Source organism: Cylas formicarius, unplaced genomic scaffold (genome assembly GCF_029955315.1).
Source record: "Cylas formicarius isolate icCylForm1 unplaced genomic scaffold, icCylForm1.1 PGA_scaffold_4__25_contigs__length_36172078, whole genome shotgun sequence".
NCBI lineage: Eukaryota > Metazoa > Arthropoda > Insecta > Coleoptera > Brentidae > Cylas > Cylas formicarius.
Window position 1 is genome coordinate 20726415 of NW_026844334.1, and position 12816 is coordinate 20739230.

General features: G+C 33.3%; 1 protein-coding gene across 3 annotated transcripts in view; it reads left to right on the plus strand.

Annotated features, from left to right (window-relative positions):
- Positions 1 to 1677: 1677 nt before the first annotated feature.
- LOC132700453 (homeobox protein abdominal-A homolog) overlaps positions 1678 to 12816 on the plus strand; it is a 58980-nt gene continuing 47841 nt past the window's right edge. The window contains exons 1-3 of one of the 3 annotated variants that reach the window (XM_060667778.1): positions 1678 to 2072; positions 4279 to 4553; positions 6625 to 6669. In XM_060667778.1, coding sequence (XP_060523761.1) covers positions 1678 to 2072; positions 4279 to 4553; positions 6625 to 6669 — 715 coding nt within the window. The remainder of the gene's footprint in view (positions 2073 to 4278; positions 4554 to 6624; positions 6670 to 12816) is intronic. The other 2 variants (XM_060667779.1, XM_060667780.1) reach the window with 2 other exon arrangements.

Here is a 12816-nt window from a genome sequence, read left to right on the forward strand (position 1 = left end):
AGAAAATTTCTTGATCGGTGTTGTTGACTTTTACTTTGAATCTGATTTTAAAAAACATGGAATAACCCATTCCTAATTAACACTTCTGCAAAATAAATTTACTCCATAGACAAAATTTATTTTTCATAGTATCGTTTTAAAATATTCCTCGATTCGTTCCTGTTGCTTGGAAATCGGTTCCCCCAGCCAAAAGCGATACGAGCGAGCTGGCCTCGTCTACCATCACCCGACCTCTCTCTCTCTTTAACTGCGGCTTTTATCCATAGATGGCTCTGCAACAATGGGAAGAAGCGGGCTGCAATTAAAGCAATATTTTTTAAAGATTAAGATATAAAAGCCTATTCAGACGATTTAGAAAAATAAGTTCTTGTTTTTTTTTAATTAAATGCCTTAACTTTTCCGTTGTGGTAGCCTCTGTGTTAGTACTTTAGTGAATAGTCAAAAATGTTAATAAATTATACCTAATATCTTATGATCTACAAATGACATATATTCCAAATCTTGGGCATTCTTGCAAAATGCTGCGAAAAGTTTTATTTTTTTGCGAGGCCCAAAAAATTTGGGCCAAAAATACCTTGCATGATATTTTAAACGCGTGAAATATATCTGGAGTTTAAAAAAATTGTTTCCCAATTTACAAATTGATCAAACCACAACTGTAGCTGCACTGGTTTATTTCAATAAAAGCACAAAAAAAAGAATTAATTATAACAAATTTGTCGCGATTTTCCATTAGGTACTCGTGTGACATCAACTTTGACTCACTGTACACTGATGTTTCAAAATGTAAAGAGAGTCCAACAATTCAATTTCAGCTTTCTTTTTTTCTCACCTGCTTCTTGGTTTTTTTATTATTACTAGGAATACCTATATGTCATTATATTATATTGTTTTGTTTTGTTGCTACAGTTCAATAAAATTTTAAAATACAAAAAAAAATCATAAATTTAAATTTAAGATGGTTATTAATATGATGTGTTTATGTTCCCACATTTGATGTGAAAATGTCGGAAATTTCATTTCACCTTTTTGAGTTTTTTATAGGTCTGTGTCTGTTTTCTGTGATTTATTACAATTTTGTAATATTTATTATAAGTTGAGTCGACGATTTGGTATAGTTCGTAGTGGACATTTCAACTATAATTAGTGATATTTAAGTTTAGTGTAGCAAGTAACGATCGATAAGTAAGGCAATGAGTGGCGGTAAAAATGCATCTCGTTTGGTAGCCTCACGACGCGCATAGCGCGATCTGGCAAACGTAACCGCGTGCACGGCCTACTGCGACCGCACGCGGCGCGGTCCTTCGAGCCGTCTCGAGTCGGAGCCAGCGCGTGTATCGAACTGCCTCGTGCTCGCGCGTTCTCGTCATTGGCCCGATCCGCACCTGCTCCGATTGGCACGGACGTGGAGGGGCGCGCCATTACTCGCTCTAGTACCGCGGATAAGGCATAGAGGGCTATAGACTGAACATACATGGGTCATAAAGGATTCGAAGAAGTAGAGGAGAAGGACGCGTAAGAAATCGACTCTGGCAATAGGGTTAAACGGTCGTAAAATTCGAAGTGCGACGCGCCGCCGTCCGTGGAAATAGCACTTATCCTGCTATGTACTATGGTAATAATCAGTGCGTGTTCCGGGTGCAGTGATCGGGACATTGTTGCGATCGCGGCAACGCGATGAGTTCCAAATTCATCATCGATAGTATGCTCCCGAAGTACCACCAGCAGTTCCACCATCAACAGTTGTTCCAAAGTCCAGTCAGCACCTCGTCAATCGAAGCTAGTCTCGCTTCCGTCGTAAATTACAGTTCTTCCGGTTCGCCAAGCGGTTCGTCTCCCCAGCACTCGAACAGTAGCGCATCGTCAACTTCACCCGCGTCCAGAATGTACCCTTACGTTTCGGCTGCCACCGCGGCCGCCCATCACCACCACCAGCAGCAAGCTGTAGCAGCCGCTGCCTTTGGTGCCGCCGCAACCGGGACCATGGTCCCCGGAGCTTTTTCTACCAGCGCTAGTACAGCCGCTCTGGCTGCAGCCGCCGCCGTCGATGCTGCTACGGATAAGTCTTGCAGGTGAGAAAAATAGTCTCCTAGGTGCCTGATAAGTCGTTATAGTTATAGTCACATCGAGGGAATCATAGGTCAGCATTGTCGCGGTAGAAACGCAATGTTTATTCTGAAAAGGATGAAACTTTGGCATATAATGAAAACTTTATATATTACTAACTGTGTCAATCGTTCTCTTATCCGTCGGAGCTCACTTTAACTGCACCAGTTTTTTTTTTCATTAATACGCTATAAGCCCTGCAGCTTATAGCTGTTACGTTTTAAGATGGTTGACCAAAAACCAATCTTTCTTATATTTTTGTTGTCAATTCCTCTGTGACTTTTAAGTAAGGCTTTTGGCCGTAATGTCAATATGAATTTCTTCGACAACCCGACGGCAATTGAGTATGAAAACCAAGGGACACATCCGCAAAAAATGATTATTGATTGCTCATTAATTTTAATTAATCATTTTTTAATTAATGAATGGTGTGCTAAATTGATGCATTATTACGCTAATTTATCATGAAATAAACCTCGTTTTTTTGCGCCACACGCAATTTATTCATTAATTTTTTGACATTAAAAATAACCATTATGCATTTTGAAATTTTATTTTATTTTTAAGTGCATCGAATATACGGGTCGCTATTTATTAGTCTCTCCACGCAAAAATTGAAATTTTAAATTCATCGATTTTCGATAAAATATATCGTCGAAACATTTCATAATTTGGTATCTAATTTGCCAAAGATCTGAAGAACTGTTTATCAGGCATGAGTTTTACGCACTATGATTTGCGCATATATTGGCAGATCTACACTGCGCAGAAAGAACGAAACAAATTTGGGACGCGCGCGCATGCAGACTATTACAAAGCGAATTGTTTACCTGCCTTGAAATTGCCTTGATTTACTAGTAGTGTGGACATTTGTATTCAATCGACGGTTTAATGATTTATTACAGGTACAAACAATTTACATAATTTTTCTTAGTAACCTAAAAAATTTATAATTTTTTTCAAAATTTACATTTATTTTGAGAAGAAAATTGTACCTAAAATTCATCGTCTTGTAGCCAAAACGCACTTTTTTATTCCTTAATAAAATACTTACACCTAAACCCTCAATAAACCAAAACATTATCAAACTTGTAATTGTACTACAATAACTATACCAAGCAACTTCGTACCTATTTCCTTAACAAATTCCTTAACATTCTCAAAACCGACTTACGAATTTCAAACATTTATTCAATTGTAAATTTAGACAGGCACTCAACAACAATATTCAATGACCCAGACCATCTAGATATTCTAAGTCTACCAAACAATTCTCTGATAAATTCTCTTTAAAAAAATTATACAATAGTTTACCGTATTATTGACAACAGTTTTATACAAAAAAAAACATTTCTTTTTTTATTTGCTTTTTAGGTTACAAATCTTTAAGCAATATTAATTAATTTTAAACTTATTGTTACCTTGATAAATAATTGTCATTGGAAATAGCATATTTTATGTACGATCTAAGTAAACTGTACTTACCTTTATTTTATATACTGTGGTTTGTTGGTTCAATTGAGATTAAAAAAAACTATATTGAATTGACTCACAACTATAGGGTTATGAATTTATTGCAATGCATGCTTCATCATTTTAAATTCTATTTCTGAACTAATATAATGTTATGTGCTAAATTAGTTGTTCGTCTATCTGAAACTATCTTGACAATGTCTAATTTTCAAAATCGCTGACAACCATAGCCACGTTATTTCAGTTTATTTTCTGATTAATGTTATTCGAAATTGCCGTCCTTTGAATTGATGAAAGGAAATAAATATTTTTTGGATATGTTTCAATCGTCGTCTGTGTGAATATTTTAACGATAGAATCACATCCACTTTGTGTTCGCAACATGAAAGAAGACCTTCATCCTAAATATTGCGTTCAAAGACATGTGTAATGTAAATTTAGAAATTTATTGATTTTTAGAGCGACGAGAAAATCGTATTTCATCCAGCCTCTTATTATATTTCAACAACAATTCGCTTCGCTATTTTGGGATCGATTTTTTATTTAATATTTTCAAAAAGCTTGGTTCTAACATAAAAACATGTAGATTAGTTGATCCGCAATTGTTTATATACAGTAAAATTTTCTTTTTATTTTTGTTATTATTATTACGAATATTTCGCATTGAAGACATTAAAAATCATCAGAGACACGGAACAGTTATGCTTCCAGATATACAGCGGGACTGACTGGAAACGTAGCCCCTACAGACTCGATGGTGAACTACACGCTGGGACATCATCACCAAAATGGCGCGGCGGTGTCCGCTGCCAGCTCAGTGAGCGCAGCAGCATCATCGATGGCTGTGGCAGCTCAGTTTTACCACCAGGCAGCAAGCGCCGTGGTCGATCCTTTAAATTCATGTTCCCAAACAACCGCCCCTGGCGGGCAGCCTATTCCTGATATTCCGCGATATCCCTGGATGTCAATCACAGGTGAGTGTTTGGCATTTCATTTTGATTTGAAGGGTGGATATAGTCGCACCTCGTATACCTAAGATTCTGTAAATTTCAATAATCATAGTCGTTTGTAGAAATAATTTTGATCCTCACCAGACAATTATTTCTAAACCTTTGATTGGAATCAACGAAATCAAAACTTTAATCGGCCTCAGCCATATTTTTTAAATTTATCAAATTATGGAGATTAGATTAGAACAGTTAAATCTGCCCTTAAGTGAAATCTTAAAAATTATGGTAAAAACCGTTTAAATCGTGATAACGACTTTAATTAACTAACTAATTATGCGGTGATTTATTGTTATTATTTGATTACTATAATATTCTTCAAAATTTATGCAAAGTTATGAATCAATAGGAAAGAGAACACCAAAAGTATTAGCTAAGCGCAACGATCTCTACCTGTCTTTGTTTTCAAACCGTTTAATATTTCATTATATTAATATAAATGCAAATTGCAGAAGTAGTATAACACGATACACACTACCCACATTGGTTGGCTACTTTAGTCAATATTTGATTTATTACTGATCGGAAAAAATTTGTAACATTTAATAGATCAACGATCTATTTATGGGTTTGATTTCATTTGTCCAGATGGCATCTTGTTGCTAGTTCTCTGCATCTTTATATGCTTTTCTAATATTATCCGATCCAGTTTAAACCTTTATATTTCTCTCATAAATGCCATTTCTCCTCTTTTTTTCCTCTGTTCGTTAGTTATTGTAATAATAAGGATTTGATTCACTAAAAGCTTGTAAAATATTTTTATTTTTCAAGTCAGATATTTCAAAAGCATCGTTTTTCAGTAGTTAGTTAGCAGTTAGTACTTGTAATTTAGTTAAATTTGAAAATAAAAAAACAGTTGTTTTGTACTGCTCATTTAATTTCTAATACCAAATTTTTTCTAACCGCTAATCTTTCATGAGATAAATAATACTCACTGGTCGTCGGGAGCATTTCGTTGGCCTAGAATATGCGTATAAGTATATATGACCGTTTTTTATTCATTGTTTCCTTATATGAAGTATATATTTATTAGTTAATATTAATTTAATTTTTTATTTTATTTATTTATTTTAACTTTTAAAAATTTTTAGATCTACCCAGAAAATTCGAGTTTCGAACAATATATTTTTGTAAAGGATAATTTTAATTATTGCCCATCATGTTTTTGAGATAGCGGCAAACATTTAAAATCCGATGTCTAATTAAAATCCGAATTGTAAAATATGTCCCATAAAATTAACTAATTAATATGTATACCACATCAAGTCAATAGTATAAAAGTAATGTTGCTAATATTGTGGTTAAATATTAGTCGTTAATATCGTTATTATAATTTGCGACAATGGACGAGATAGTTTAACGGCCGCTGTTATAGGAGCTGATATAGTTTTATTATTGCTCTAATGGCTGGCGTGTCGGTTGATATAAATATTAATGAGCTTATAAAAGTCCCTGGGACACTGACGTCGCGTCGCATTCTCGTAGCCGCCATTATATGAAATTATCTGTTGCTCAAAAATACAAAAGCCAGATGCCAGATGCTGAAGTTTTTTGTTGAAACTTTTACTTCTGACTTTGTCTCCTGATATCAAAGTGATTAGGTCGATAGAGTAGGAGCTCTTGGTTTCTCAGATATGAGTTCTTTTGACTATGTTCTGTTTGACTAATTATTACCCTACATGAATAGGCCAAACGTCTCTTGGCAGTCGTGAAACAAAAAATCCCACGTTTGTAACCTTTGAGCCCCTCAATCTTGATGTTCTAGATTATTAGCAAGGTGTGCATAGGCAATCATCATCAATTTTTGAAAGCTTTAATTTGTGGTTTTTTGATATTTTTTTCCCACTTGGCATACTATCACCTATTACTACTTTACTACGATTATGCTTTTAGATTTAGAGCCGTTTTAAAACACCGTACTACACAGCAATTTTGGGTATAGCAATATTTTACGTATAAAAAATAAGTGTGAAAGTTTACTCGACGAATTTCCGTCATGGTATTTCTATGTGGTAAAAATAATTATTTTTTGTTGCAGACTGGATGAGCCCCTTTGACCGTGTCGTCTGCGGTGAGTACAATGGTAGATATTCCTTTTTATTTTTCTTTTTAATGTAGTTTAAGTTAGCGAAATCGCCATATGATCATGTTTTATTGCGATTTCGCCGAAGTCTCTCGTCGATCAAATTAGTGTCCAGTATGCCGAGCAATTTAGCGAAAACAATAACGAAATAACCCTCGAGTCTACCCGCGACGGATGTTGTAGACACAACAAAATTTAGGCGGGTCGTTGCGCTTTTTATTGGCGGTCTACCGGCGCTGAAATAATTTATCCAATTAGTTTTTCTAGAGGTGCGCCAGACTGCATTGTCGATTGTATGCGTGTAGTGTTATAATATAATAATTGTTTTTATATATTGAATCCAATCGATGACGGAGTTGTGCGGTCAATGTAAGATCGAATTAAGTAATTAAAGCAAACTTTAATCTAAATTTAGGAGGAGATAAAGTTCCTTGTCGAATATGGTTACCGAAAAATATTAGTCCCACAATATATTAATACCCTTTGATTAGTTTTGCTAAAAGCATTCCTTTTCCATTGGATAAAACTGTGCTGACGTCACATGCTAGTTAACAATGCTCGTTGTGAGTTCAGCGTTTTTTTTTTGGGGTTTTGCTATTTTGTAATTTTCCAGCAATGATTCAACATCAGTTATTAAAAAAAAAGAGAAAACGACAGAAAAGCTATTAAGCATCTCAATATGTGTTAAAAGGGTAATTATATATAAATATATTCATAATATTATGTAATATATAATAATATTTACTTAGATTGAATTGGAATTTTTGGATTTTTTTATTATTTACTCTCATTTTTGTTTTTTGATCACGTTAATCACAGTAAATATAAAATAAACAACAAACAAATGCTAACTTAAATTGTTCTTCCGTATGATGTGCCAGATTTGTTTGTGTATTGTGACGTCAGACCGATGAAAGTTGGCGTTTTTAAAGCCGTTTTTGAGATTAGGGCCAGATACCGGTCAAATGGTCCATGAATCGATTTGGCTTTTTGGTACTGACACTATAATGCTAAACAGAATGAATGTAATTTATTTTAGACCCATACCATTTGTTAAATTATATGAATTTTTTTCGAATGATTTTGGGTTGAATAATTTTACCATTATAAATAACTATTAAAAAGCTGTTGCAGGGAATTGTAAAGCTTTACAACCAATTTTTAAACTCAATTCTGTAATTGAGAAGGATTAATATAACCTTGTACACACTTATTTATGTGCAGTTCGTTGCAGTTTAAATAATAATTTCTGTGCGTATTCATACAGCAAGGTCAGTCACGTTCAAATGTGACAGAATATATAAACAATTTTAAAGTGGATATTTTATACTGTTTTCTTGCGAACTTCTCTCGGTTCAACTGAAACTTTACCCTTTACGTTAAATAATTGATAACAAACAAGATTAGGAAATTTTTGGAAAGCGTGTGACGGAGGTCACACTAACGGCGGTCCATCAGAGGATTGGTTACGCTAAAAAATTCAGACTTTCACCCCTTTGTGCCCCGTTTACAATCCTTTAGCGTTCAATAAAAAACGGGTTTGCTTTTATGGGTGCGACCTACTTTCTAAAAAAATACTGTAGCTTTGTAGATATACCTTCACTTTGTTAGTACCTATACTTTTTTACAAACTTATATAAGTGTGTGTGAAGTAAATTTTTATAACACAAGTGTCGCAGTGATATATAATTGTCACAAGATCCAGAAAAAAAGTTAAAATTACATCAAATTATATCATAAATAGAGACAAATGTACGTAATAAATAAAGATATAAGTTCGTGATCTCAAAATTTACAATACACACAAAATATAAATTAAAGATGGGCGAGTAAAATTCATTATGTTGTTCAAATTTGAAAGTGAAAGGTGTACAATTGCGAAATGTAATTTTTAAATTAGGGAATTTAAGTAAGTAAAATAGTTTATATTTAAAAAAAATAGGTAATCTATTACTTTATTTGAAAAAATCTAATTTATGGAATTTATCTATGCAATGGGAGCAGAGATAATTGCTCACAAGCAATGATCACAAAAGGAAAAGACTAAAAACTAGCCAAATCTGATCAAAACTGCCATCATATTTAATTTTTGGGCTCAGGAAAAGCTTGTATTGGTTGGTTAGTATTTGCTCCCTTTCTTGTTTTTATGAACTAATTTGGATAGAATAATTATCGGAAATTTGTTAAAATTTTCCTATACCGTACGAAAATCAAAATCAAAATCTTCTCAAAAGAAGTGCTGTCGGATGTACAGCGTGACTCTGGAAAACCCCAGTCATAACTCTGAAGAAATATACTTTCTTATTATGACGGATTATTTTGTGCCTGTTAAATTACAAATTAATAAATAAATGACAAGGTAGCTTTGGATTTGTATATACAGTAAATCAATCGGAAAAATAACAATAGTCTCCAAATTCAACAGTACAAACTTGTTTATAAGATGAAGAGTTGATATTACATAATATAACGCTATCGAAAAACTCAGGTTGCTAAAGCTATATATTTTTTAATATCATCAAAAATTATTTTAGATTTTGATTTGTTTCAAAGATTTTCAAGAATTCAACATGGAAATTTTTTGTTATTTTCAAAGTTACGCCACTCTTCTAAAATTATTTGAATTACGCTCTTGTTTAGTTGTTAAGTCAAGTACCCACACCACAACTATGTCCCCAGTTGACTCTGTTTCGTTCCCATATCGCTTATGTCATGATGAATCTGCACAATCAACCTTTTTATGATCTCGAGCACGTAGCGAAACTTAAAACCCACAAAAACATGAGAAATTGCATGTTTCGGCCATCAAACAACTTTTAAACTAATAAAAATCGCCATTCAAATATTTTATGAACTATAACCGGCGAGATTTAAGAAGTTAAAACGGCGTTAAGCATCGAATAACGCATCACATTACTCTTTTAACTTAATGTTATTTATAACAAAATCGGACCAGCGTTTTATTTAAGTTCAAGGCCGTTTAAATTCGGGTGGCTGCTGCGGCCTGCGGTTCAGTTCGTGAGTCACTTAACTTTCTGTTTGTCTCATTGTCGATTTTTTCGCTTTTTTTTGCAGTTTATATTTACTTGTTTTTTACCAAACCTTTAGTTAAAATTAGAAATATATTCTAGATTTGATTTCAATCCTTATTTTTGAAAAAGTAAACTCACCGTTACTGTTTTGATAAATTTTGTTTTTTTTTTAAATTAAAAAAAAACAAACTAGTTTCTTAAGCAAAATTTTGCAAATTATCTCTTAAATACCATATACCGTACTTAAAAAGTGGATTTAGTGAACAATACACAAAAGTAAGACGTAAGAGGTCTCCTAAATAAAATACTGTTAAGGATCATTCAGTTCAAAAAAATTATTTTTGTTTTATGTTCCGCCCATACTTGGAACTCCAATTCGAAACTAAACGATTTTTATGAAATTTTTCTTTCTATATGATTTTATCGGTGAAATCGATACCCTACCTGTTTTATTTAACTTTAACTTAACTGTTTAACTTTTAGCAGATCGTTTTTTATGGAGTAATTGTTAAAAACAGATGCAATGGGATGCCACTAATTGCATTGATTAATAATAATTTTCAGTTAAAGGTATCAGTACAGTTGATAGGTAAGTTATTGCCCACCATTTGGTAGCAATAAATATTTCTCCACAGATCTATGACAATTTTTCATAGAAACTTCCACAGGCTACTGTAATACTTTTTACAAAACTTCTGGATTCAGATTCAGTTTCAGTCAAGCTCTGAAGAAGCCAACAGGATGATTGGCAAAACGTCAGCAAGTTCGACTCAGCAAAAACCGACACAGGAGGAATCCAGAAGTTTTGTAAACAGTAGATCTACGATATATAATCCGTTATTTGAAATAATTAGGATATCGACTCCGCTTCATAAATTTTGAAATTATTTAATGTCGCTCAAAATTAACTAATGAAGTTCGTAGTTGCTTGCAATCTGAAAAATGTTTGCAAAAAAAGACATAAAAAAATAGATACCACTTTTCCAAACATTAGATTTCTGAGACGCATTTTTTTTAATGAGTTCTTGTGCCTCGTTTGTATATAAAGTCTTGGTAGATATTTTAGCATTTTCTTCCCATTTCTACCGATTTTATTTTTAGATAAAGTGTGAGCTATTTGTTTTTATTATTTTTGTGAATGCGTTATTTCTTGAACGTCGAAAGAGATTTTGTATCTCATGTGTATAACATGTTATAACTGTTCAATTAGTGTTGGTTTAAGTTTTTTTTTATTGACTTCATCCGCAGGTGAGGTATTTTTAGCTGTTCTCGATATTTATTTCCTATAAAATTCAACATTCTGGATTTTTCTACAGAGACATCGTTTAAAATTGTAAAAGAAACACTTAATTCCGTTAAATAAATTGGGTTTTAAGTTTTTGGGGTTAAGTAAAGAAGTCCTTGATAATTATCCGTAAATAAATATTTCCATGAGTCAACGCGTATGAAATATCAAACGGGCGTATAAATTTTGAGCAGAATTTTAGAATCGAGTGGTAAATTTCTCTTTGAAACGGCGCCAGACCGCTCGAATGCATTATTGTAATAACTTTACTAAGTGTGGTGCGCGTGGGATTCGATATTGCATCTTGCACTTCTGATATATTTATCGTGGTAGATTGAATTATGGACTTGTTAGAAGCGCCGTTGGTGTCTATCTTCTATTAATAGAAGTTAGTCAGGGAACTGTTAATGTTCTTGTTGGGAATATACCGTAATATTGTGAGAGTCTATTACACAAATTTGTTTCAAAATATGGAATAAAGTTGCAATTCGTTTATAGCGAAAGTTCGTTTCGAGGTGTTTTAAAGGTTATTAAATTGGCTTAAGCAGGTATTATTACTTTTAGATCCTCCAATTATGTAAATCAAGGGACGATTGATCGTTATTAATTTACGAGTTTTTAGGTGTTGACTAATTATGTACATGATAGTATAATTTGATAGTTTAGTATGGTTTATAATCTTTAACGCGCGTTTCAGTATCTATCAGTATATCAGTATCTAAAAAATTCCAATTACTAATGCTGGTTTGTTTATTATTCAATAATTATGCACGTCAAATATGGTACCCTTGTAATGTAAACGGCTGTTACTTCTTGCGTCTTTCGACGGACAAAAGTCACGCTACGAAGTGTCCCCCATGGTCGAATCGCTAAATTGGTTTAGCCCGAATGCATTTTTTCTCAAGCAAAAATCACGAACAAGTTGGAAAGGTTTAAAAACATGCCCCGCGTAAAAGTAATTTAACACCGACTAAACAACCTACCACATACATGGTGTGATTCACAATGTGAGGCACGTTTCAGTCTTCGGACTTATTTACGATATTTTGCAATGAAAAGAATTATGTATATGTTCCTGTTTTTGCAATGTTAAGGTGATTTATCCGAAAATGTCACGGGATATATTGTTTTTCGATAGCCGATGTGGGTTGTAAGAAGTGTGTCAGATATGAAGGTATTAAACATGAGGGATCTGTAATGTATAATAGCAACAGAACCAGAAAGCTTACGTTTGGTAAGTATTCACGAATACGCCCAATTTTTGTTTATTTCCTTATACTGTTCCCAAGTTGTTTCTGCAAAAAATATTTGCAATTTATCAATTGTGTTTTTTTGTACTAAATTATTACAAGAAAAAATACATTAAAGGAAGATAAAATTAAAAATAGCTTTTACAGTGGGAGGTTTTTACCAGTGATGTCCGTAGAGGATGAGAACTAGATATTTTAGGAAAATATCAATCACGTGCCTGTTTTCAATGTAAAAAATAATAAGGTGCCAATAATGAGGATTCTAAAATTGAATATTCTGAAACATCCGCGGTATATTGAACGAAAATGTGTTAATGTTAAAGGTTATAAAGCAACTAGCTTTTAAAGCCAGCGAATTTTGTTTCAATACCATTTATTACTGGTTTGTTCTCGTATGAGGGAAAAATGTAATTATCGTCTGTTCTCTAGCTCATTATCAAGCACGTGAATTGAACCCAAATGTTGATTAGGTCTATTTGGTATAAGCCTGCATATTTTATTTGGATACTTTCGGAGTTAATGTGATTTCCGTCCAGTTCTTTCCTTGCATTTTTGTTATCTAGATTGAGAAAATTTTCTA